The 24,113-nt window shown below is 43.3% G+C and overlaps 1 protein-coding gene across 3 annotated transcripts in view; it reads right to left on the bottom strand.

Annotated features, from left to right (window-relative positions):
• Positions 1-817: 817 nt before the first annotated feature.
• The window catches only part of LOC126867197 (netrin receptor UNC5C-like), a 44,690-nt gene continuing 21,394 nt past the window's right edge, over positions 818-24,113 (bottom strand). The window contains exons 3-12 of one of the 3 annotated variants that reach the window (XM_050621447.1): positions 14,487-14,897; positions 13,146-13,427; positions 12,501-12,668; positions 11,621-11,653; positions 10,971-11,135; positions 10,383-10,424; positions 5,463-5,603; positions 4,380-4,877; positions 2,957-3,914; positions 818-2,005 (exon numbers count right to left, since the gene is read on the bottom strand). In XM_050621447.1, coding sequence (XP_050477404.1) covers positions 1,834-2,005; positions 2,957-3,914; positions 4,380-4,877; positions 5,463-5,603; positions 10,383-10,424; positions 10,971-11,135; positions 11,621-11,653; positions 12,501-12,668; positions 13,146-13,427; positions 14,487-14,897 — 2,870 coding nt within the window. In that variant the 3' untranslated portion in view covers positions 818-1,833. Of the gene's footprint in view, positions 2,006-2,956; positions 3,915-4,379; positions 4,878-5,462; positions 5,604-10,382; positions 10,425-10,970; positions 11,136-11,620; positions 11,654-12,500; positions 12,669-13,145; positions 13,428-14,486; positions 14,901-24,113 lie in introns of all 3 variants that reach the window. The other 2 variants (XM_050621446.1, XM_050621448.1) reach the window with 2 other exon arrangements.

The raw sequence follows: 24,113 nt of genomic DNA on the forward strand, positions 1-24,113 counted from the left end.
GTTCGTAATTCTGGGAACGATGGCATCGAGGTAAAAGGTTTGAAACTAATTCGCGGTCGTATTAAGTGCACGCATGGCGCGCTGGAAACGGTTATTCGATATCACGGAATCGAAACTTGGTAATGGAGGAACGTGATGGTCGTCGTTGAAACTTTGCAACGATTACTCGTCAGAAATGTGGGAGTCCGCGCGATCGATGCTGACTCACTGGACCAGTGAAAGCAGCATTCTTTCGGCGTCTCTTTGGGTATTAGATGTGTTCGTATCGTGTTACTCGTTTCACCTCGACAGGGTTTCTTATTTAGGAAAGTTTTTCGCGTGAATATTAACCGAACCTTCCCCTCGTAATTATGATCCTATTACGCAGAAATTTAATACTAATTTGTTAGAGATACGTCAAGTCTATAGGGCTTCTATTTATGAGAGACGTTTATTAAATTAGGGACTTGAATATTTTACAAATCCTACCACATGAGAATATTTCTATTTGTTCAGCTTTCAATTACTTACCTCAGGATGTAGTTATACGGAATTCATTTCTCGTGTTTGTAGACCTAATCCAGTTCAGCCTCTATTTATTCTAACATACGGCACACCTAATCCACACTTATGTCGAGTCGAAATTAAATTCGGCTCGTGTTAAATCCGACAGTTTCCTTTCTCCTTTAATCGTGGATTCGTGTTTTGACAATATCGAAAATTTCATTTATCTTAATTATTTCAACTTTCGTGAAAGTGGCGAAAAATTGGAAAATTGGAAATTTTTTTACGAAGGTAGGAGGAGCAAAAGAGGGATGAAAAATGAATGAACAACCACTCGAGGTATACAAGAATATTTTATTCGTCGAAAGTAACAAATATACAATTCTTCCAAATAAACTTCGATTTAAAAATTATCCGATTTTTACCGCGAATAGAGGTCGTTTTCTACGCGATCGAACTTCCGCCCCGTTCAGGTGTGCACGCGCGAGCGTGCATTATCCCTCGCCGTGTTGTTCGAGGGTTGAACGGGCCACGGGACAACGGTATTGTCGATGTGCACGAAAGAAACCACAGACGCATAGTTTTTAACAAACATCTGAATACAAACTTCAACGGAAACGGGTTCGTGGGTTTCGAAACCGAGAGTGAGAATTTTGGCACGATCATCCTTCCAGGAAACCGGTGGCCACTCGCGTGTGTGCTCGTGCATCCGTATATAACAAATCGATAAAAACATCTTCCATTTTTCCCTCCTTACCTTATGTTGTTCGTTTCTTTTTTTTCGTTTTACTTCTTTCACCGCGTTGGAACGATTTTTCTTTTCTTCGTTTTCGTAGTTCGTTCCATACTCGATGTTTCTCTATCTATCTAACTATATATATATTTTTATATATATTTATTTATATATATATATATATAAACATCCGTCTAAATGGATATATCCATTTGCATTTGCTCGCCAGTCCTTAGCACGATATGTACACATATATAACCATCTAAACGTATAGTCTCTAGTTTACTTCGTTTCACGATTATTACAATACGATCCTCGTATAGATCCGACGATGTCACCTCGAACAACGTTCATCTTACAAAAGAAACAAAATAGAAAATAAGGGAAAAGAAAGAGACGAAAATTTCTATGTACAAAAGGGGTAAGCGGGAGAGAGTCAGTTTTGACCCGCGCAAAATTAAGGCAGTGTTTCGATAAGTCCGTCCCGAAGAACCGGCTTCTCCACTCCAAAACAATGTTCGGTTCACCACTTTTCGTTTCTTTTTTTGTTCACTCGGTTCGTTCATGGACTTTCACTCACCACAGGGAACGTCACGTGGCGTCGAGATTCCGTTCGTTCAGAGCCACGGACCCAGTTGGGCCTCCAGGATCGTGGCCGCGTCGGTTCTGCCCATCACTCGAAGATGGTTCAGGAGGTCGGTCACCGCGGTTGGCTCGTGGTGTTTCGCTTCCCACAGGTCCAGGATATGCTCCGTGGGACTGGACTTGGTGGCGAAGTAGTTGATGTACCTGCAAGTCAAGGAAATCCACGCGTCTTTCGTTAGAATAGAAGAAAAGCTATCGGTGATAGATGGAAAAGTAGAAGCTGTTATTAGATGAATTGTACTGATCTTTCACGTGATCTTTGACTCATAGTCCTGTTTTCCTATGGTCAACAAATTTGTTTTTTTTTCAGAAACAGAATCAGTTTTTGTGTTTGTCAAACAGAAATTGAAATATAGAAATTCGTAGAGTAATATAATTAAGATAAATGTTCCCCGATTTATCGATCAAGAAAATTCGATAAAAATCAGAAATTAGATAGATACTATTCTACACTTGATATGGATATTACAGTACTGCTTCTCTCATTGATCTTAAAATTCTATCACAAACTTTTTAAATATAGTAGAATTATGTATGAACAAGTCGATCCTAAGTTTCAAGTATACGCATAAGCTATAAAGCTGAGTTCTTATTATCCAAAGTACGATTGAGGAGAACTCCAATCACATAAACGTATCTTCTTATGATAAATTAAGTATAAAATTACTTGTTTACGTGCATAATTACGTATGTAGCGGACAAGCTGAACATTCGACTTCGATTTTCTGAACGTTAGCTCTTACTATCAAAACTGATAAGAACGAGTGAAGAGGTTAACAAATAAACCTCGATAATCGAAACTATCAGTCTCCCGATATATTCAGATAAACATAATTCTACCGCAGTCTAAAACATTTGCAAATCCCTCGTATTGATTTCTGCATCGAAAATGGCCATACGATCCTTACAAATCACCGGCTGTCAAGAACAATCAACTCCTATGGGACGCGGAGCCTTGAAAGAGATACCCAGTAACGGTAGCATATAAAGAAACTATCAGTGTCCCCGGAGGATATATCCCGTCAGTTGATCGAATTACCAAAGTAACAGACAAGCATCTATCGAAGCAAATATGGAAATCTCAAAATTACCAACCTGTCAACTTGAAGCCTCTGCGCCAGCATCCTCCAGTCGTTGCCAAGAGCGTTCGGCGGGTCCAGGCATTGGCATAGCTGTTTCCTTAGGGACCTGGTAAACCGAAATGGTCTGAGGGTGGTGGAGTCGGTGGTCGCGTTATTAGCATGCCCGCTGCTGACCACAGTCACCTCTCTGAGCGGTCTAGTCACGCTTCCGGATGAGATCAATTGCTTCACGCCGTCGTACACGATCCTGAACACCTGCCTGGTGTCCGAGTTCCCTTGCGATACTTGGAGTTTGTAGCTTCTGCTGCTGGTAGGTCCGAACGCGGTGTCCAACCCAAAAGTTACGTGTTTCGTGTTCTCCTGGCAGTTCCACATGTCCCTGAACGAAATCTCCTGCCGTTCCGTGGGCGACTTGCTCTGCCACTCGTTGCCAACTTCTTCGAGGCTGACGCAGAGCGATTCACCGTTGTCTTGGAACAGCAGGGTTCTTGGCTTATCCAGCAAGTAACCTCTAATTTGAGATTCTCTGTCGACGATAGCCTTCATGGCAGCCTTCGTGTCTTCCACGGTATACACTCGGACGCAACATTGGCCTGCCTGGCTGGCGAACAACGCTAGCCGCAGTCTCTTCGTGGCGATCACGTTTTCGCAACTTTGGCCAGCTAGAACGTAGCCTCTCAGTTGTTCCGTCACGATGAAGGCTTCCGCGTGATCCAGCTGCGTGAACAGCGGTGTATTGATCGTCTCGTTGCCTAACGTTAACACTCTTGTCCACGTGATCGATTGATGATCCTTGGAAGAGGCAATCGCTGTACCGTCCTCGACGCTTAGACCATCGCTAGCCCAGACACTCAACTCCCACGTTGCTGGATGAAGCATCGCGCAGTGCTCGAACTGGAGGATTACTGGCTTGTTGAAAGTCGCCGACGAAGGGCCGGAAGTCACCACCGCGGATAGTTGCGTGATACCGTCTGGGGGAAACACAAAAATCTCTAGCTATTGCTTCCATGCGTGTCATAAGGGATAGAGGAGCAGAAAGGAACAGAATTATGAAAGTTTGAAAACGCGGAAATCTAAATATTCTCTTCGAGATAATCTTTTTTTTTTATCGCGATCAAACTTCTAGTCAAACAATCGAACTTCTAGTCAGTCGCGCGGAATATAGAATTGTCTGTTTGCGAATATCTGCAAGAAACTGAATCTAATCTCTTGAGAAGCGATCTCACGTCTTTCCACATCTATTACACGCGCCACAATTTGCAATTAGACGGAGCAACATCAGAGCTGGAAGCGTTCTCGCCTCAAAGACACCCAGACCGTTCCATCGAGACCGTCCGCGTCAATTGAATCGCAATCGAGTCGGATCGATGAGGTGTTCGTTCCGGCGGAACCGTCACGGACAGCGCTTGGCAATTAATAATGCACGCACCACTTACCGGGTAATCGAGGCCTAAAGCGATCCTCGTTCAGCACCGCCAAGTAGAGTTCCTCCCTGAGTGGCTTCGGCACGGCTCCCTCGGGCACCGACATCGATATGCCCGCGTCCGGAATCACCAAAAGCGCGCCACGTGTATTTACCGCCGCTCCAGCAACGTTTCCGGTCTCAAGCTTCGGTAAACGGACGCTCTCCGAGGCGACGTTGTACGTCGAGTCGGATGACGGGTACGAGCTAGTGATGCTGTTCTCGCAATCGGAATGGATCTGTTTGTCGCTGCACGATTCCTGCGTCGACGTGCTTGGCGTTGGTGACATTGGCGACGGTTGTGGAGCGATCGATAGGTGGGGCACGTCGTAATGGTGCTCGGAGAGGGATCTCGACATCGACAGCTTCGGGTCGAAAGGATACTCGTAACAGGCCGGAACGCTCGTCGCTGTTACGTCCGGCTGTAGGCTCAACTTCTTGTCCTGGTCCGGGAAGAACTCCGGCTGGAATTCTGAAACGCACACCGCCGAGCCACGGCTCGTGGGTATCTCTGCGCGCTGCGGACAGACGCCGCTGTGATACTATTCCGATTTCAAGGGCTAACCACGTCCGCCACTTTCATCAGGTTTTTAGAATATTTGATGTTTACATTGCGATGCGTTCTGGCTAGGCGAGTTGAGTGTGTACACAAGAATCTGAGAAGTTTTCTTCGTTTCACCGATAAATTTTTCTTACGATGCGTGACGTTTATTCTTCATCGCTGGATATCAAATGATCGAACGACGATGAAGCATTCCATCCGAGAACTACGATTCTTCTATATTTAACTCACATAGTCAGAGCTATCGTCTCAAATTTTCTTGATACGTGGATGAAAGTAGCGAACACGTGGCGTCGATCACATTTCGAAATAGTATCATTTCGATCGAGCGTAGCGTGACGAAGGAACGAGAACGAGTTCAGCTTTCTTGAAAGACGACACAAACGCGAGATATAATTACACACAGCCGCGGAACGTCATGTTTCGCTCCTTCGTTCGCGAACAGCCAACGCGGTTGGCTTTCTTTCTTTTTTCTTCCATTTGTGAAATGCTTACCGTTACGGGCCATGGAGTAAAGAGAATGGTCCCGACCTTTGCGCCTCAGCACCTTCGTTACGAAAAATGCCACGCCGCCGACTAGTGCACACGCGATAGTCACGCCGCCGTACAGAGCCAGGTCGTCCATCCGTCGGTTCGCTGTGAACATCAAACGACGCGTTTCTTTCTTATTCCTGTCTCACGAACCGGTCACAGACACGTACGACATGGTAGTACAAGAATTGTAGAATGTTAATTACTTTATCATCGAAACTGATTTTTATTGTATTTTCTTCGCAACCTCTTGAGGGATACTAACTCATATGTGTACGTTTATATGTTGTTTGTTGCTCTATAATTAAAGTCTAGTTTTAGAAGGTGACTAATTGACAATATTATTGCGAATAAATATTCCTAAGTGCATGGAATATTTTCATGAATATTTAATCTTAGCCATCCAATCTACGAAACTTACAGGTATCAAATCGTTCGTCTTCGTAATTATTAAAAAAATGTAGACACTTTCGACGAAGTTATCATTTGCGCGTAGTGTGTTAATGAATTCGTCCCTCAAGAGATTAAACACTAAAAATTTCCCACATCGAAGACTCTATTATAGCATACTAAATTTTCTCTTTTTAAGCTAGTGAACATCCATCGGCACAACTAATTAGTGCCCAATTAAGTTCCACCACTTAACACTCGCGAATCGACTAGATCTCCAAGATACCGTATCTCTCGAGACTTTCTTTGAAACATGAGTCAACGCGAAATCATGCACGCGGCCGACCACTCACTGTCCAAACTCTGGCAGGTTTGTTTCCGGGGAACACGCTACAGAAGCGAGAAAGCATAGCCGCTAATTCGAGACTTTGTTACGGCATGGCGTTAAGCCGCGCGTCGAAAGATTATCGCCCGGTCGGAGATTACAGTAACCAGCGGGCGTTAATTCCTCGTTTTAAGGGGCCACTCCGCGATACGATCTCTCCGCCGCCGTTTAAGACGTAGCGTGCAAATGGCGCCGGTAATTCTCGCGTATCCGCGAAGTGTGCTCATCGTGGACGAGCAGAGCCGACCACCATTCATGAATAATTTACGCGGCAACTTTTATACGCTCTTCTTCTTTCTCCTCCTTCTTTCCCTCTTCCTTTTCCTTTTTTACGACGAAACGTGTTCGCGTGGACCAATGGTACGCACAGAGTTGACGACGAGAAGGAGACAGGCAGACAGAAGAAGACGAAGACGAGTTTTTAAACGTTTCCCGCGTACCGCTAAATATTACGAGCATCGTCTAAGGAAAGTTTCAAGCTCGGTTCCTCTCCATTTACGCCAAGGGAGCACAACCTTCGCTCGTCTCCCTTCGTGTCTCCTGTTTTATCGTTTTACATCGTGGCACGTTTATTCCGCGCTTTCGACGATAAACATTCGGATCATTATTATCGTGGCCGTTAAACGGCCCGTAATAAAAACCACCACGGCAAGCGTGCAGAGAACTCGAACGGAATAATAATTTTAAGTGGTGTCGTGTCGCTCGACGGTCAGTGAACACAGGATGGCAACAAAGACGACGTGGGACGCGATTAAAACCGCGAAAAACGTAGTAGGAGGAGGTAAAGAGGACAGGAAAGAGAGATTACGTCATCGTACACCACAATATTCTTATCGTCCGTGTAAAATCGGGATTGAATTACGCTGTATGCAAAGTTTCACCGAGATTCGAATGGCATTTTATGAATTATGTAACGCAGGAATTCATCGGTGCTTCTTGCCCCGGTGAGCCACGAATGGATCGCTTGTGAACGCTTCATTCGACAGGCGACGTGCCGTCGTAAATCGCGAAAGTTCGCGGATATCACTTTACGAAACGAGAGGAGAGTAAAGCAATTACTCGTGCAACTTTTCTCCTAGCGAATGTTGCTCAAAAGTCTCGAGACGGTTGTTATGTTTGATTAAAAATGAAGAAGCTTAACGTGATATTTTATGTAACAATGGAGATATAAGGTACTGACATATTAATCGATTTACTAAGACAAACGTGCAATTCGAAGTTTGTGATATAGAATAAAGCAATGAAGTTTCATTAGACATAAAGAAAGTACGGAAAAGTTGAAACGATATTTTCCCTGTGAAATAAATTATTATTTGTACTATAGAGATTCCTCGTAAAAATGTCTAACATGAAACCAAGTTCAGCCTTTAAATTCACAGAGGTCCGTATTACCGTCGTTGAAAACAAGAGTAATCTTATTGCCTCATTACAAAAGTTCTTTATCAAAAATCTTGCAATATGAAACTTCGTTGAGAACTAGAACTAGCTTTAAGCAGTTGCCCCACAGTCTGCGAAAACTTTTAAATAAATTCTACAAACTATCACCTAATCGCCTATCAGCGAAGTTACTCGCTCTAAAACGTAAGAAAGAAAAAGGGGAAAATAATTCTTTCCACGATGTCTAGCCTTCATCGTCTCATTGCCACGTTCAAGGTATCCGTGTCTGGTTCAGGAGATTTTCGACAAATACCATCAGATCTCCGACGCGGCGAGAAAGCGGCGGCTGACGTTCCTAAGCTTCTTCCAATTTTAGAATGTCAAAGCCATTCCCGGTTGTAACCCCGGTACGTGACTCTCGGAGGAGAGCCGGCTTCTCGTTCGCAGGATCATGTGCGTCTGCTTGGCGCACGCTGGTCCCGGGACACGTGCTTCGAACATCAATATACGCCGCGACGAAAACGCATACGAAGATCCAGAAAATAAGGGGGAGAAAGGAGAAAGAGGATCTATTCCCTGAAACGCAATAGTTCCACGTCGTTAGTCGGGTTACGCAGGCTCTCTCCTCCATTCGCCTGGATCGTTCGCGTGCTTCACCCTCCGCAAACTGAAAAGTGGAGCTAGTGCAGGGGGTCGCAGAGATTTATTTCCTTAACGGCAATTGATAACGCTTCATAACCTCGACCTAACGTATCTGAAGCCTATAATTCATTCGGAACCCCTTGAAAGAATTCTGGCTTCGATTGCCTTTTTCTTTTGTTATCTCACTTTCGTGAATCTTTCCTCGAAAGAGACGTAACTACTTTGAAACACCGTAGGCAATAAAACACTGTAGGCATTTTTATAAAATACACATGTATTTTTATGAAAAAGAATTGGAAAAGATTCGCGAAAGAGAAAGAGAGAAAGAAAATTCGTATGTAAACTCGAAGTACGTGTATTCCACTTTACTTTAACTCTGGTACAACTACTGGATATTCTATATTCCTTTCACTAACATTTTATTTTCGGCTTCTCTTTTCTCGTCGAAGTCTATGGAAAACTTTCAAATATCGTACCCGCAAACATACCTACACGTTCGTTGAATAATTTCAGAATCTTGGTTTTCTACCTTAGAGTTAACCATTTCGGCGAAAACTATCCTAAAACCTCTCACCAACCACCGGGGTGTAATTCGCAACAGTTTTCGCGTCTTATCGTGGCTTTCGACGAAAATCGAAGTTCCAAAGGGTGGTGGTTGCTACCCTCTCTCTTCCCTCTGTTCGACCATCCATATACTCACGTTCAGAGTTTCGCCACGGGATAATGGCACTTTATTTGCATGCACGATCAATTTCCCCTGTTGGAAGGGGCGCGGGAGGCGTAACGGCTACCGATTACATAATTTTCTTCGATATTAAAGCGAACCCACCCCCGTCGACGCGAGGTGGAATGGGGAGAGAATACAGCCTACGTCGAACGGTATCGCGTGCAACTTTGATGTGGTTCGGTCGATAGAATCGTCCAGCTAACGGGGGTTGTGTCTGGATCTATACGGACCAGTGGGCCACCCTTGACTAGCAGCAGCCGCCACCTCATTGTTGCGACTGTTTGGACCGCGAATCGGCCCTTCGACGATCGTCCTGCGGAGCGTCAATAATTAACCGGTCGCGTAATTAAAAGTAAATACGCGGAGGGGCTGTGGACCTTCGTCATTGGCGTGGAAAACTTGCTGGGTAAATAGCGGAGGGATGACGAGGGAATGAGGAGGCATTTTTCCTCGGGCTGGAAAACGATTATTAAACCGATGGCAAGCGACTGGAATTGTACAAGAGGTGGATGGTAAATTGGGTAAGAAGAAGAGAAGGTATTTGAGCGTGAGTTGCGAGAATCGAAGATCGCAATCCTCTTCTATAATAATTTATCGATTGTTATTCGTGAATTGACAGGTTGTAGATTACAGAATTGCATTGTACAAAATAGCTTTTAGAATTTTAGAATTTTAAACGAAGTAAAATTTGTTCTGTAAAACTTCACTGATAATTTTAGTTTATTCGTTTGAGAATTAAATTCTTTGCCCGTTTTTTTTTCTCTTAGTATCAATAGTTTATTGGTTATTCTTCTTCATCGTTTCTGCATAAATATGGGTGTACTCATTCGCTATTGGAATTATTTTACTCTATATCAATTGTTCGACGACGCGCAACCGTTTAAAGGCTCGTGACGCCTTCGACATTCGCATTAATATACCTGAATCGATGAATATCGTTCTTAGAGCGGCGCTCAGCGCACGATCGCTCTGTTCTATTTTCCCAACATGGGACGAACGATTTGAATGGTATCTGATCGCGAACCGAGCTCTACGGCGGATATAAACGGCGCTCACAAACCGTGAAGAATCCATCTAAGAATGTCGCGCGACGAGTTAGGCGCGTTTTCTTCGCGGCTGGTCGTGCCTTACGCCTACTCGCCATATTTTATTTCGATTTTCGCACGTCGCCACCGCGGAACGGATCGGGGGTGGGTCTCGAACGTTTGGCGAATCGCTATTGTCCAATCGTGACGTCGAATTCTTTGTGCCACAAACATGCCACGTACAAACATAGAATTATAACATTTTCTCAAGACTATACCAGGTTTTATTAAAAGAACTAAGTATCAAGGAAAAAGTGAATTTTTAAGTTTGAACTTACCATGCTCGGTCAAGTGTGCGCCGCCCATCTTCGTGTTACCATCTGGAAAAGAAACAGGAGGCTGGTAGAATGGCACGATTATCAAAGCGTTTGCGGCGAATGGTGAGTAAAGATTAATTTATGATAAGTATATTCTCTATGCGAGGCAAGAAGCAGTAGTCATAAAGATAATTATAGTCTATAATTATTCAGGAATGATCGACTTCATAAAACAGAAAACATAAAACTACTTGAATATTCATTTTACTCGGTCGTTAATCAACTCTAATTACACACTGATCACCTTCAACTCACACTATAGAAAAATCCAGAACTCTGAATCCCCAAACAGACTTTCCAAACACCACAAAGTTTCACTTTACCGATAAAATGGAGTCCAGTTAAACTCGAATCACCGAACATTTATTATTCCTTATCCGATCTACGAAAAAAGCTTCTACTATCTTCTAAGCCATTCGGCCTACCCTCGATCCACCTTAAAGGTGATTAGCTTGTGTATTCTCGCGAACAAGGTATCTTTTTCACGTGGATGAGCCGATGTGGCGCCGAAGAGAGTCGTGACAAGTGGGAAAGGATCTCGTGACTTACTGTTGCACATGCCGCCGGTGCAATTCGCCACGCTGATGTCCCTCCCTTGACAAGGTCGTCCACCGTGGCTGGGTGGTGGCTCGTCACAGGATCTTCTTCTTGTATGCGTACAGTCGGTGCCGCACACCGACCATGCCGACCATCTGGACCATCCTCCGTCCACCACTGTGTGTCCCCGGGAAAAGAAAAAAGAGGCGAACGGTTCGAAGGATCGTCTTTCTTTCGTGAGGTCGTTAAGGGGAACTCGGATCGCCGTTAAAGCGATGGGTAAAAAGCTACGTGGAAACGGGACAGCGAGACTCGTAACTCGTCCGTATCCCCACGAGCCTTTTTCGAAAGCCATACTCGTCAATTCGGTCGTGAGGACTTCGCTTCCTTTCCGTTTAATTGACTCGTACCGGCCCCGTGGAAAAAAGCAGTCTCTGTTCCGTATGCGTTCGATCTTTGGCTATGATTCGAGTAGTTCCGACGCGATACTTACAAATGATTCTTTTCCTCGAGGGAAATCTTTTTCCCTTTTCTAGCGTTTGCTTTGGAATAGGAATATTATGTGGATATTATACGTGGACGTTTTCTGTCTTTCTTTCTTTCTTTTTTGTTTTTTAATTTAATGGTTGGCTTTTGAAGCGGATTTACGAGTATACACTTACCTAGAGCGTTGGTAAACTCCTCCAGAGTACCGGCTATTCCGAAGCGAGCGTTAGACAGAAAGACGTATAGGTGCATTATCGAAAGCAGGACAGACAGTTAGTGAGAAACACGTGCGCACACATAAGCGACAGTCAATAGTATCAATAGACTTTCTAATTAACTCCCTGTCTCGCCATTCTCGCCTTTACCAAACAGAAAATACATATATGCATATCCATCTTCATTTTCCAATTACCTGCCATTTACATTCAAGAGCTCGACTCTTGTTCGAGGATAACACTCAAAACGAGTAACCATATCAAAATTCTGCCAGTGCAGCGTGTCAGCGCGAACCACGAGACAAGGGGTTAATATTTCACTCGTCGATCCTCCGCGACTCCCCGCCACGTTTCCCGTGGACGTTGCCCCCGACGATTTTCAATAGCACTCGACGCATGGCCGATCGTGCGTGCAGGTTTCTCCTTCGGGATGTCGCGAAGCATTTTCGAAAGGTGAATACAATTTAAGAGAGCTGAGAACCGCCTCCTGTTGAGACATCGGCGACATTCGAAGAGGGAAAGAGGGAAGCTCGTAAATCAAACGAGAGAGCCTCTCCTCTCCCTTGGCATCGGTAATATCGGTTTGTCGTGGTAGAACCTGCTTGCCCGACCGTCGCGTCGTTCCCGCGCAACACGACTCACAATCGAACGAAGAGAAGACGATGATCTCTTGCTCGCTCGTTCGCCACCGGATAGAAATAGACGCGTGGTAGGGACAACGTCGGCAAGAAATCTCTGTTCAGTCGCGGAACCGAACGGCGCATCGACGTTAACGAACCGTGATGCTTCCTTGAAAATCTCATTCTGTCCCGGCTGGATAATGAATTCACGGGACACTTACCGGGACAGGCGATGTTGCAGTCCATCTTCTGTTGAGACGGACCCATGCAAGGCTGACCCCCGTTCATGGGGGCGGGATTCGTACATGTTCGAGTTCGTTTCTGGCCACCTTTCGCGCATCTCGAGTGACATTCGGACCATGCGGACCACGAGGACCATCCACCCTTCACTGTAACCAAATTTTTATGGATATTTTAATTATTGGTTTCGTTTAGTATCTTGGAAAGAGTAGAAAATGCAGATAGAGTTGAATTATAGCATTCTTGATCCATTGAGTTGAAACTCCGATTTTTGTATCTATTATATATTATAGTATTATAGTAAAAATAGCTATTTTGCTTTGTTACTTCAACAGACGAACAGGTTCGTCAGCAATCTGTGTTTCATCGTCAAATTTCTTCGAGAAGAGTTTTTATTTTTACAATGAAATAATTATAAAAATAAATATTCAGGAAACAATTTTCAAAAATCAAGAATACTAAAATGTTTTATCTACCGAAAATTAAAAAATACATTTCGCCTATGGAGAGTTAATAGAAGTTCAAAGTCATTTACGTCTAATTACATCACGTATTCCTTTGAAATGGAATATGGAAACAAATCACGAGAAGTAACGTGCAATTATATGCCATCAAAGCAAACTTACCATAAACTGTCAGGCTGACAGGCTCGCTAAGCCTCTTGGCCGCGATATTCTCCGCGACACAAGTGTAATTCGCCTGATGGCTTAGCTTCGCTTGGCCAACCAGAAGGTGTCCCTCGCTAGACACTAAAAGCGTGTCCGACTCCGTGTCGACGGGGACGTTATTTCTTAGCCAGTACACCCTCGGTGGTGGCACTCCCACAGGAGGAAGACACCTGAGTTCGGTGCTCTGGCCTGCTTCCACCGATACCGAGTACGGCGGAGATTCAAATTGCTTCTTCAGGTCTGAGAAAATGGGATTTATGACTGTTAGAAACATGATACAAACGGAGGTTCTTTGAGAAAAAGTAATAGTAGATATTTGGTGGATTCGACACATGGAAATAGAAAGAAAAATTATTACATTAAAGACAGTACATAACGATAAAGAGATCTTGGAAATTAAAGAAAATATATATACAATTTGTTGAAGAAAAAACTATGAAATTCGATATTATGAAATTTGAAAGTGACTAGAAGTGGAAAGAAAAGTTATCATAAAGATTATAATGATAAAACAATGCTGTAAGTTAAAGGAAACTTTTGTGCAAGTCGTTGAATGTACCGACGAATTCGAAAGATAAAAATAGCAAAGAAGACCGTTAAATTAGCCATAAAGAAATATTGGGAATTTACAGAAAATTTCCGTGCAACGCTTTACCTACAAAACACGAGTATTGATAAATGTGTGCAATTGTCCTTAATCACGCTGATAACAAGACTAGTGGGTCGAGGAGGAGCTCTAGTGATTTATCTACGGCATTTTCGCGGAGCAAAAGTTTTTGTCCGAACGACAGTTACGTAAGCGCAAAGTACCGAACAAACGGTCCTTTCCTAAATTGATTCTCTTAGAAACTTCATGGTTGCCGGTCATTGTGTTGCCTCGCATTAAGGGTCGGAATTAAATAATGACCTCGCTTAGGAGAATCAAGATAATTACGAGGGGCCAGAAGTAAGACGAAAGTCGTGGCTGTCCCGACAGCGGAGCAAACAACTGTCCACAGCCGAATATTTATCGGCGAAGTTCTTGGAAGAATTGAGATGTCTCGCGTTACATTAAACCTTCTGTGCAACTCAAACTAACTAGTCTACGCTCGACTAATTTTATAATTCATTGGTATATTCAATAACCAGAATGCCAGAAATTGTTTTAAATTGCCGAGAAAGCTGTCTTTCAATTCGTTACTTACAAAAACACAGAAAGTCAATCTTACGAGACGTTTGAAAAATTAATATTATTCCAATTAATATTAAACTAATATTCATTTTGACAATACGATCGGACAATATTATTTTCGCACTTACAAGCAACATCGACAGTCGCAGGCTGACTTTTAATCTGTCCGGAACCAGACCATGCGATACATTCGCATTTGAACTTGTCTCTGCCAAAATATTCCTCGATGTGGTCTCTGGTTACGTTCAATTCGCAGTCGACTATTCTAGTGCCGGTGTGAGGGTCTACGAAATCCTGTTGCTGCGAATCTTCCGCCCTCGCGTCGTTGCACCGGAAGTAGATCTGCAACGCGTGTGCGGCCTTGCAATGTAACGTGGCCGGTTTGTTCTTCACCACAAACGAATCGACTGGTTCGGTGAGAAAGACGGGCAGATGGCCTCCTGCCTCGGAAATTAGTTCCGTGTCGGTGGCTATTGTCGCTGAAGGTACGTCGTCTTCTTCCAGGAGATAGGAATCTTCGTCTTCCGCGGCGTCCTCGCCTTCTGGAACAAAATCAAACTTGTATTAAATAATCTTTGCATTTTTCCTTTGGCAAATATTGCATTAGACGAAGTTTTAGGACATATGTATGTGCCAAAAATGATCTTCGACTATTGCTTACAATTTTGTGTGTATTTAATGTTTCTGTATTGTACTTTATAATACGGTTTCATCGAAGCCACGTTTCTTTCGAAAGAAGAAATTGTCGAACAATCGATGAACCTTAACATCCTTGTCGGCATATGACTCTGAAAATCAAACTTCCTCATCGTAATACCGCTTTTGCTCGTATTACTGAAGCAATAAGCGCCTATCGCAATGCGATAATAAATATAATATGCACATATATAGTACAATCTTCGCATGATTTCACATCAAATTAAAACCAGCCGGACGATAATCTCGAATCTGGTGGACAAATCAAAACGAACGTCGCTGGTTATTATCAGTTCCTGATAAATTCATAGAATTGGATTATCGTCATTAACATGTGGCAGAAATCGGAGCGCGGATGGGGGTACCGGCAATCAGGCAGGATCAGGCTGGGAGCGCAGTCAGTCATTTGAATTCTAAATACACGAACCCATCCCTTCTCTACCCTCCGTAATCGTAATTTACGATCGAGTTATTAATTCGCGCGGACGTTATTCACCGCCCCCGGGGATTGTTCCATCGGAATCGTGAAAATTCTATATTTGCTTGTCAACAATAGCCAACGCTGGTTACCATCCCCTTGTAAATCCTGACGCCGGCCCATTACTGCCAGGCGTCTCGCTCGCCGGAACGTCCTGTTCGCGAACAATCGGCCCGTTTTGCACGCTCGCTCGCTCGCGAGAGGCTGCAGTAATGAATTTTCGGATTTACGCGGCGCACCGGTGCACAAGTCCGATGCATTTCCCGCCAACCAGCGGTTAGACCTTTATCCCCGTGCGACATTTGGCCGAGGGCCACAATTTTCATCGCGATAATCGTCCTCGTTCTCGTATATCGACTTCTCCGTCTCGCACCGCTTCCCAAAAGAAGGGGGAAACGGAAAAATGAAATTGCCACTCGTGCAGCAGGATTGTGATGGAAACCGATATTGCAAAAACTTGTGTGCCTTTCTTCGGAGAAGAGCTTTATATCGGGCGTATTTCGTTTTATTAAGGAAATGTTCTGAAAGTGTAAAACTGCATCGAATACGTTTAGGACACACAATTAATAAAATATTCAAGAGTGACTACTTGTTACGATTTTTATTAGGTGAAAGGAATTTCCATGTTCCATTTCTTGAGTTGATAAAAATATAAATTTGCATAAACATGCACTATTTAAAAAAGTAGATCTTGAAATGTCCAAGAAGTTCTCACGAGTCATAAAAATGTTGTTACTCAGATATACAATGTAATTCTCTTTGGGCTATATATTTTATAGGAATAAAGTATTTTCATATCTCTAAAAATGACGGTGGTAATCAAAGCGGTCAGAGTTATCAATTCACTTTCTTTTATCTTATTTACGCTGTCTATAACGATTCGTATTATCTTCCCGAGGATTCTACAAGTATATCAGCGTCAATCATGCGAAACTTGAATATCAGCGACAAGATCCGCGTGCACATCGGATGGACATCGTGATCGACAGACTTTACAATCGGACGTCGCAGCCTTTTATCGTTGTCCTTGCTCGTTATTTTTCACGCGTTTCACGGAAAGCAGCCGGTCATCCGAATGAATTGGGAAAATACGAGGAAACAAAAATTCGCCTCTCACGCTGAAAAAAATTGTCAGAATTTATATTCGATGGCGGGCAGATACCTTCGATATCCGGCCCGCGGAGATGGGAATCGCACAACGAGCAAATGAGAAGCGTCGGCGGACGAATGAACGAACGAACTAAAAGAGGAAAAAAGACACGCTGACACGCATATGTATATATCGGTGAGAGAACGAGAAATGGTGGAGGAGGGGCAAGCAAAAATTTTCGGCGACGTGACGTACCGTGGTGAATCGAAGCGCAACTAAAAGAGAATTTTCATCGGTTTTCGATAATGGATCTCGATCGATTGGCCGATAGGGTAGAATCGTAGTACGGCCAGTTTTTCCCCGAATCAGTTCGTACAAGAGTCGTCGTTAGCCACTTTGGACGACCACGACCGTGCCATATCGACACCACGCTGGCAACGTCGATTTTCTGTGGGTTTAGGTCGATTAAAACGAATATCCTGCACCATGGGATTCGTCCATCCACGATGTTTTCTTTTCACGCCTGCGCTTCCTTCTCTATTATCCCCTTTTTCGCCTTTTACGAATACACCAGGTTGTCGAACGTGGACATTGTGTCGATAAAAGAACGGATCGAGAATTTCCTAATCACAAAGTATCACGGATCATCATAAGAAAATTGAACATCTACGACATTTTTATATCATTTCATAAGATTTTCATTGTGATTGTTCGTAGTATAATAGGGAATCACGTTCAGATAAGTAGATTCAATCGGCATTTAATCAAACACTAAGTAAGGCTTCGTTCGAATAAGTGGATTTCGTTTAAACAGAATTTTTTATTCTAATTATGAAAGACGTAAAAGTTTACTTCGTCTACCTGAATTGTTATAAGCCATGTGCTTTCGTGTAATGCTATTTCCTATAACGCTAGACGTATTATACGAGCATCCATTGTATCGCATTCACTAAAAAATGTGCTTCGCATCGTTCTCTTCCTTTCATTATTACAGTACTCTGATGAAGCGGCGATTTCCACGGAGTCGATTAAAACAAACGGCCATCTACACGACTATCCATCAATCCACGGTGTTTTCTTTTCGCGCCTTCGGCTTCCTCTCTCTTTTCAGTTAGCTCAGTCAAAGCCCCGTTCTCTTTGTGTGCACACGTTCGCAAACACGCGATCCGTGGAATCGAGTGTAGTACCAACGAGAAAAAGAGAAAGAAAGAGAAACATGGAAGGAAAAGAAGACCCAGAGGACTCAATCGAGCGAGGCCAAGAGGAGACACGAACAGTCGGCGAAAGAGGATTTCCATCGATTTCCGATAATTCCGCTGATCGGTTGGCCGATAAAGTTCCGCGGAATCGTTTCCCCGTCTAATTCCTCGGGACGAGTTCGTATAAATTCCGACTGGCCATTTTCGCGCACAACCGGATCTCTTTTCCCTCTTCAATGTGTCTTTGATTGCTCGTACACGCTCACCCAGTACCACGCTAATTCACGCGCGCCACCCCTCCCCTCTTTTCGTTGCAACCCCCGCGGCTGATTTTTTTTTTCTCCTCGACATCGCGAGAGGCTACGAGAGAGGAAAAAATAGAGTAACCGGATGAGCGCTTAATCGAGCGATATAACGCGCGCACGAGCTCGAGAAAAAGAGAAACTCGGCTCGATCGAGGGACCGAACGGGGTGAAACAGAGCTGTTTTGCGCGTTTTGCTTCCTTTGTGTGGATTATTCCTACAGTCCCCCTTGGTTATTTAGCCGCGGATAGTAATTCTTTGATAGATGAGGTTTTAAGCTTCCGACGTGGATTCAAAGGAGAGTCGGGATAAGCTTCTGCAATTTAAATTACCGATCTAGACGTGAAACTCTTTTCGCGGGTACGATTCAGAGGCTGTTCCTGCTAGAAAGTTAACGAAGCCTCGTGTTTCGGAGACTGTAATGAATTTTCCGAATGTGGGACGATATCTCTTCTATAATTGTCCACATTAAGTTGCTATATGCGCGTGTTATCTAATTTCATCGCTAGGGCACTGAGATTACTGGAAGACGTTTAGAAGATTCTTGTAATTATTCACAGAAGATAACATTCAACGCGCGTTTGATTTCCTTTTATCAATTTCCTAAATCTTTCTTCGTCGACGAACATTTCTTAAAGATGAGAATTCTCTGTTCCACAAATGACTTTGATTCTTTAACCTATCCTTTTTAAGGACCTATGGTTTCATATATTGCAACCTAATATCTCGATCGTCTCTACGATATGCATAAACGTTAACGTAACCCGACACACACCAACCTAAAAACGTTATCCCATAGGATCTACAGCAAGGAGAACAAGGTTTCGAACACCTACCCCGAAACCTCCAACATCGACCCTGCCTCCACCACCGAGGCTGGAACCTGGGTTAATCTCCGATCTATCACCGAATCAGCCGCACCTCCCGAACAAGCCGACCTCCGTCGAAATCTCTTTCCATCGCGCCACGGTAATTGCTTGTGGCAAATACCCCCTAAACAACCCACCCCCGCATCTACGAGGGAACAACAGGGACGAAAAAGGAGCAAGAGTTCCGGGGTTGCGAACTTAATTGAGCAACGTCACGCGACACGCGAGCCGTGCGTTCTACGGAAAAACCGAGCTCATCGGTTTCCGATAATTCGGAACGGAACGGTGTAATCCGGTCCCGCCATCGAATAGCCACCACGAGATCTGCACGAGGCCCCTCGTTAGCCAGTGTAGCTGGATAGTTAGTCGTGTCCCTTGCCTGGATACAAGAGCTCCCTCTGTGCTTACAGGGTGATTCTAAAATTGCGATACACACAGCTGAAAACGACGTGGTTCGTCACGTAGAAATACAGAATAAATATGATTTATTAATATAACGATATATATATAATGTTGCACATAAAATCTAATCAAAATTTAACTATATTAAATGATATAAAGATTTAATAATAATTTAACGACATGAAATAATATAAACATTTAATAATGACATAATAAAATATCGTATAATTTGCTTATTCTGTATAACATTTTTAATATTGACTGCATTTCAACATTCACGATATATTGACGCATTTCAACAAAAGTTTGTTCATGCAATGACTCGTTTTCGAGAAAGTAGAATTTGAACATATTTAGTTTATCCGTATATTTGAGAAATCTTTAAACATCCAAATGAGACGAACATGACACTTGCAAACGAATTTCTACTAACATCATACACGACACATTTCAAAACCCAATTTTCCTGCAAACGAAGCGTCGTACGAATACATTTTATCCGATATCTTTTTCAATCTATTGGGTTGGCAACTAAGTGATTGCGGATCTTGTCAATACCACCTAATGACAAGATCCGCAATCACTTAGTTGCCAACCCAATACTTTTACGTAAAGAATCACATCCTTCAGATTTTCACGTACCACGATTTCAAAATCACCCTGTATATGTGTTTCTGTGTGTATGCATCTACACATGCATATATATAGGGGAAGTCTCGCGTGGTCACTATATGGGTTGACCACGTATTACGCCGGGCAGACACACGAACGCTAGCGTGTACAGTTTCAACGTGTACCTACGGCTGAGGGGCCACACATGACGCCTCTTAATTAACAAAGGTACCTGCAACACGGTTGGCTCTTGCCGGCTATGCGAGTCAATGGAACATACGCGCTATTGGGGGAGAGGCGGACGATGTAGATTAGAGAACGTGCTTCGCCAGAGATGGGGAAGATTCGAAGGAAGTGGAGACCGATGGGGAGAGAGATTCTGGATGGGACGCGATACGGCGCGGGAGATTTTGAGATGTGTATTTTTGTTTCAACTACGGATATGGAGAATAGATTTGTGGTTAGGTGAGGCGAGAGGTGTATGCAGTGTGTTAGGACTAAGTTATTTATGGCGGTGAAAGTGGCGAACAATGAGAACTTGAACGACGACGACTCTATTTCGAGTCGGCGGCTGGTCAATGTCTTCCGTCCTTGGAAACGAGTTCCATTCATATGGCGCTTGGTACTTTGGAAAAGAATATTCCCTAGGCTTTCAGGCAGTTCATTAATTGTTAATATATCCTCTTATGCTCGAGTTAAAGCCGTTGAAAAATGGAGAGATACAACAGAGAAACGGGGCTGAGAAACTTCTTAAAAGAGTGGGCTGGTGTAAGGATATTGATTTATGAGTATGGATTATATGACTGTCATGACGGTTATTAAACAGCGACATTAAATTTTACAATGACGGCTATAAAAGCGATCGGTGACCAATGATACCAGGATTAAAGAATTTCAATTACATAAACAAATAATACCGGTCACACTACCAGTATCAGTGTACTAAATGCACTAAAATGTACTAAATGCAATATACAAAACGCGCCTGAACAACTTTACTTCTTAATACGTTGTATGTTATATATACCTTACTAATGCGTCAGTACTTCAACACACTGAATTTAGTAAACTTCTAAAACCAGAGTTTTATTTGCTTATGAGATAAGACCATGATTCATAATTTTCTGTAACCCAAAGACATATAGGCATGTGACTTCCAATTTACATGACATTAAGAAGAATCAACAAGAACGTGAACATCTTGAGAAGATTCGGTAAAATCTTCCTTAATCTCCTACGCGATACCAAAATACACAAATCGAATGGGAAGATGAAATAGGTGAGAGGGGAAAGATTGGAAGAGAAGCAAAATGGAAAGAACGAAGGCCAGTTGAAGCGAGAAGAGAAGAAAGACGGACGAAGGAAGAGACAAGAGCTTCCTTGTTTTCTCGCGTCACGTGCCTTGTTATTTTAGCAGGCCGAACGTCGGCCAAAGAGTAACGCTTCGTGCTCCGGGCTTCATTGACCCCGCCGCTTGACTCTTCCGCCTCTTCCGTAGCTACGCGTATATACAGCATATCTCCCGTGAGCCGCGCATCTAACGATGCCTCGAAATCAAGGTGCTCGCCCTGGCGACCCTCGTTGACACCTTGACACCGCGTCACCGCTGAAGGGTGCTAATTTGCGGGGAAGAAGGCCGAGGGAGAGAATTGAATTTCCAGGAAGTCCGATTCCGTAGAAGTATCCGATCCTCGCGTGATCGGCGTTATTACACGTTGAATGTAACAGGCTAGACTCTTTGTTACCTCGTTTTTCTTTTCTAAACAGTGAGAGAAAGGGGAAATTGTCGCGATGAATTTTGTAATGTGGAGATAATCGTAACGCTGTTGATTTTACGTGATTGTTGTTTTACGTTGTAGGGGGTTGTTGAATACGTTATGATTTTAGATTTTACTTATTTAAGTCTGGAATTATTAATCTGTCTGCTATATAATTTTGTTTAAAATAATATAATGAATAGGCATGAATGGTAGCGGGCGTGTAAATAGAGAAATGCTCATTCATAAATTCAATTTAGTGTATTCCTTTATGTATAATATAGGATTCAAAATTACATGATATTCCATCAGAAACACGATACAACATGGATACAGTTACGATAATAAATGCAATATTAATGTATCAAAATATGAAAAAATCATGCAATGAGGGAATCGCGTAGATGTGCTGTGCCCTGGCAATATAAAAAGGTATTACAAAACAACAGGTCATACTATTCAACTCCATGTAAGTGAATGTTATTGTACTTCGATATCCCGATACATCAGAAGAATTTCAGTCATGAAAGACAGTATCTCGACGTCTCACGTTATAAAAATTAATCGATTAATACGAACTTTCATATTGTCGAAAAAAACATTCAGATAAACAAAATGCTGCTCTTTCAATAAGTGAATGTTTTCATTAGTCACTCTAGGGTGGACGATTGAAAAGGGAAACTTTTTCAAGAGCGACTTCTATTCCCGGATTATCCGAAACGACACTTATTCCAGTCTAGAGAAGTCAACGCCAGGTGCGAGCCAAATATTTTGAGCGACTTTCGGCGAAAGGTGGCGAAAGGTAGTCGTTGAAGAATTAACGTTTCCCATGAATCGGTCCCTTGGAGAAAAAAGGACTACTTCCGGCCTGGAGGGTGTACTGAAATATACAATAAGACGGCGCCTGACCGCCTCGAGTTGCTATTGTGTTCCAGGCCATTCACGGTTCACGACCTTCGGGTCCAAATAATGCCAGTCAAGTCTCTACGAGTCGGGTTCCCTGCTCCCAGGGAATTTATTCTATCGTCATTCCGGTTAACGAGAGATATACATACGTCAACCACGAGTGGTCCTCTCGTCTGTTTCGTATCTCGATCGATCTTTATCGTAACGGACAAGCTGGTACGTAGATCGATACCAGGCCAAATGGAAGACAGAGAAACAAACGAAGGAGGAACCGATAAAGAGGAGGAGGATCTTTCTCTTTGATCGTTGGAGAACGATCGACACGGAGATGAAATCAGGTTGAACCTTCCTCGATTCGTTCCATTTGGACAGCCGCGCATTATCTTTGAACGGTGCGCGACAACAGCCCCGCATTGTATTCGGAATCAGAAGTCAGAGGTCAGAGTTAAAGGGCGGTCAGTGTACCCGGAGGATAGAGACTTCTCAGGTGGCTGGACGATCCAGAGCGACGACAGTGTCTTTCCGACTGTTGCGAAAAACGTTTTACATGAAAACGGAGATTAGGAAATCTTAGCTAACACGTATCTTATAATACCTGAAATTTATTAATTAAAAGCTTCACAAACGGCGACTTAGGAATTACATTTCACAGATACGTGATACGTCAAATTTCATCTCCTATTATCGTACAATTTACATCTTGATTCTGCACATAATCCTAGATATAAAATTTTGACTATGATTTACAAACTAAATTCCACACCAACGTAATATATAAAATTTTGTTTCTTATTACAATTTATATCTTATAGTATTTCTCGTTACATAATAATTACATAGCATGGTTCAGTAAACAAAATTAACTATCTCTAAAATATAAGCTAAGGATTACAAGTGTAATATACAAAATTTAATTCCCCGTTACGATTTATCCCCCTGCTCCAGTGAACATTACCCACAGTTCGATCCCACGCTGTAACAAACCTACATCCTGCGAATCAACCTATTAACGATGCGCGTGATCGCTTAACTCAATCCGTTATCGAGTTTCATCCATCACGCGTATACCGATTGTTTTAAGCGGCACGAAACTTGTCGTCGCGGATCGGCCTGCTCGCGAACGACAGAAAATTAAACGAATGGAACGGGTGGAAAAACGCGCGAACGCTGACGAAAGGGTGAATATTAAACGGAGGCCTCCGGAAGAGGCGGCGAATCGTAAAAAGCGTAGGGCGATGATGCGCATTACACGAGTCGATTGCAGCCACGGCAGCAAGGCTCACGTTAAGGCGTGTAATTAACCGAGTAACAGAATCAGATACGACTGCTTGGTTGCGTGAACGCCTCCCGCGGTGCCTTCTTTCCTCTTGCTATCGATAACCACCGCCCTCAAAACGACGTCACGTCGATTCTCGCCCGTTGCCCATTGTACTTCATCCGTGA

This window comes from Bombus huntii, chromosome 6 (assembly GCF_024542735.1).
Source record: "Bombus huntii isolate Logan2020A chromosome 6, iyBomHunt1.1, whole genome shotgun sequence".
NCBI lineage: Eukaryota > Metazoa > Arthropoda > Insecta > Hymenoptera > Apidae > Bombus > Bombus huntii.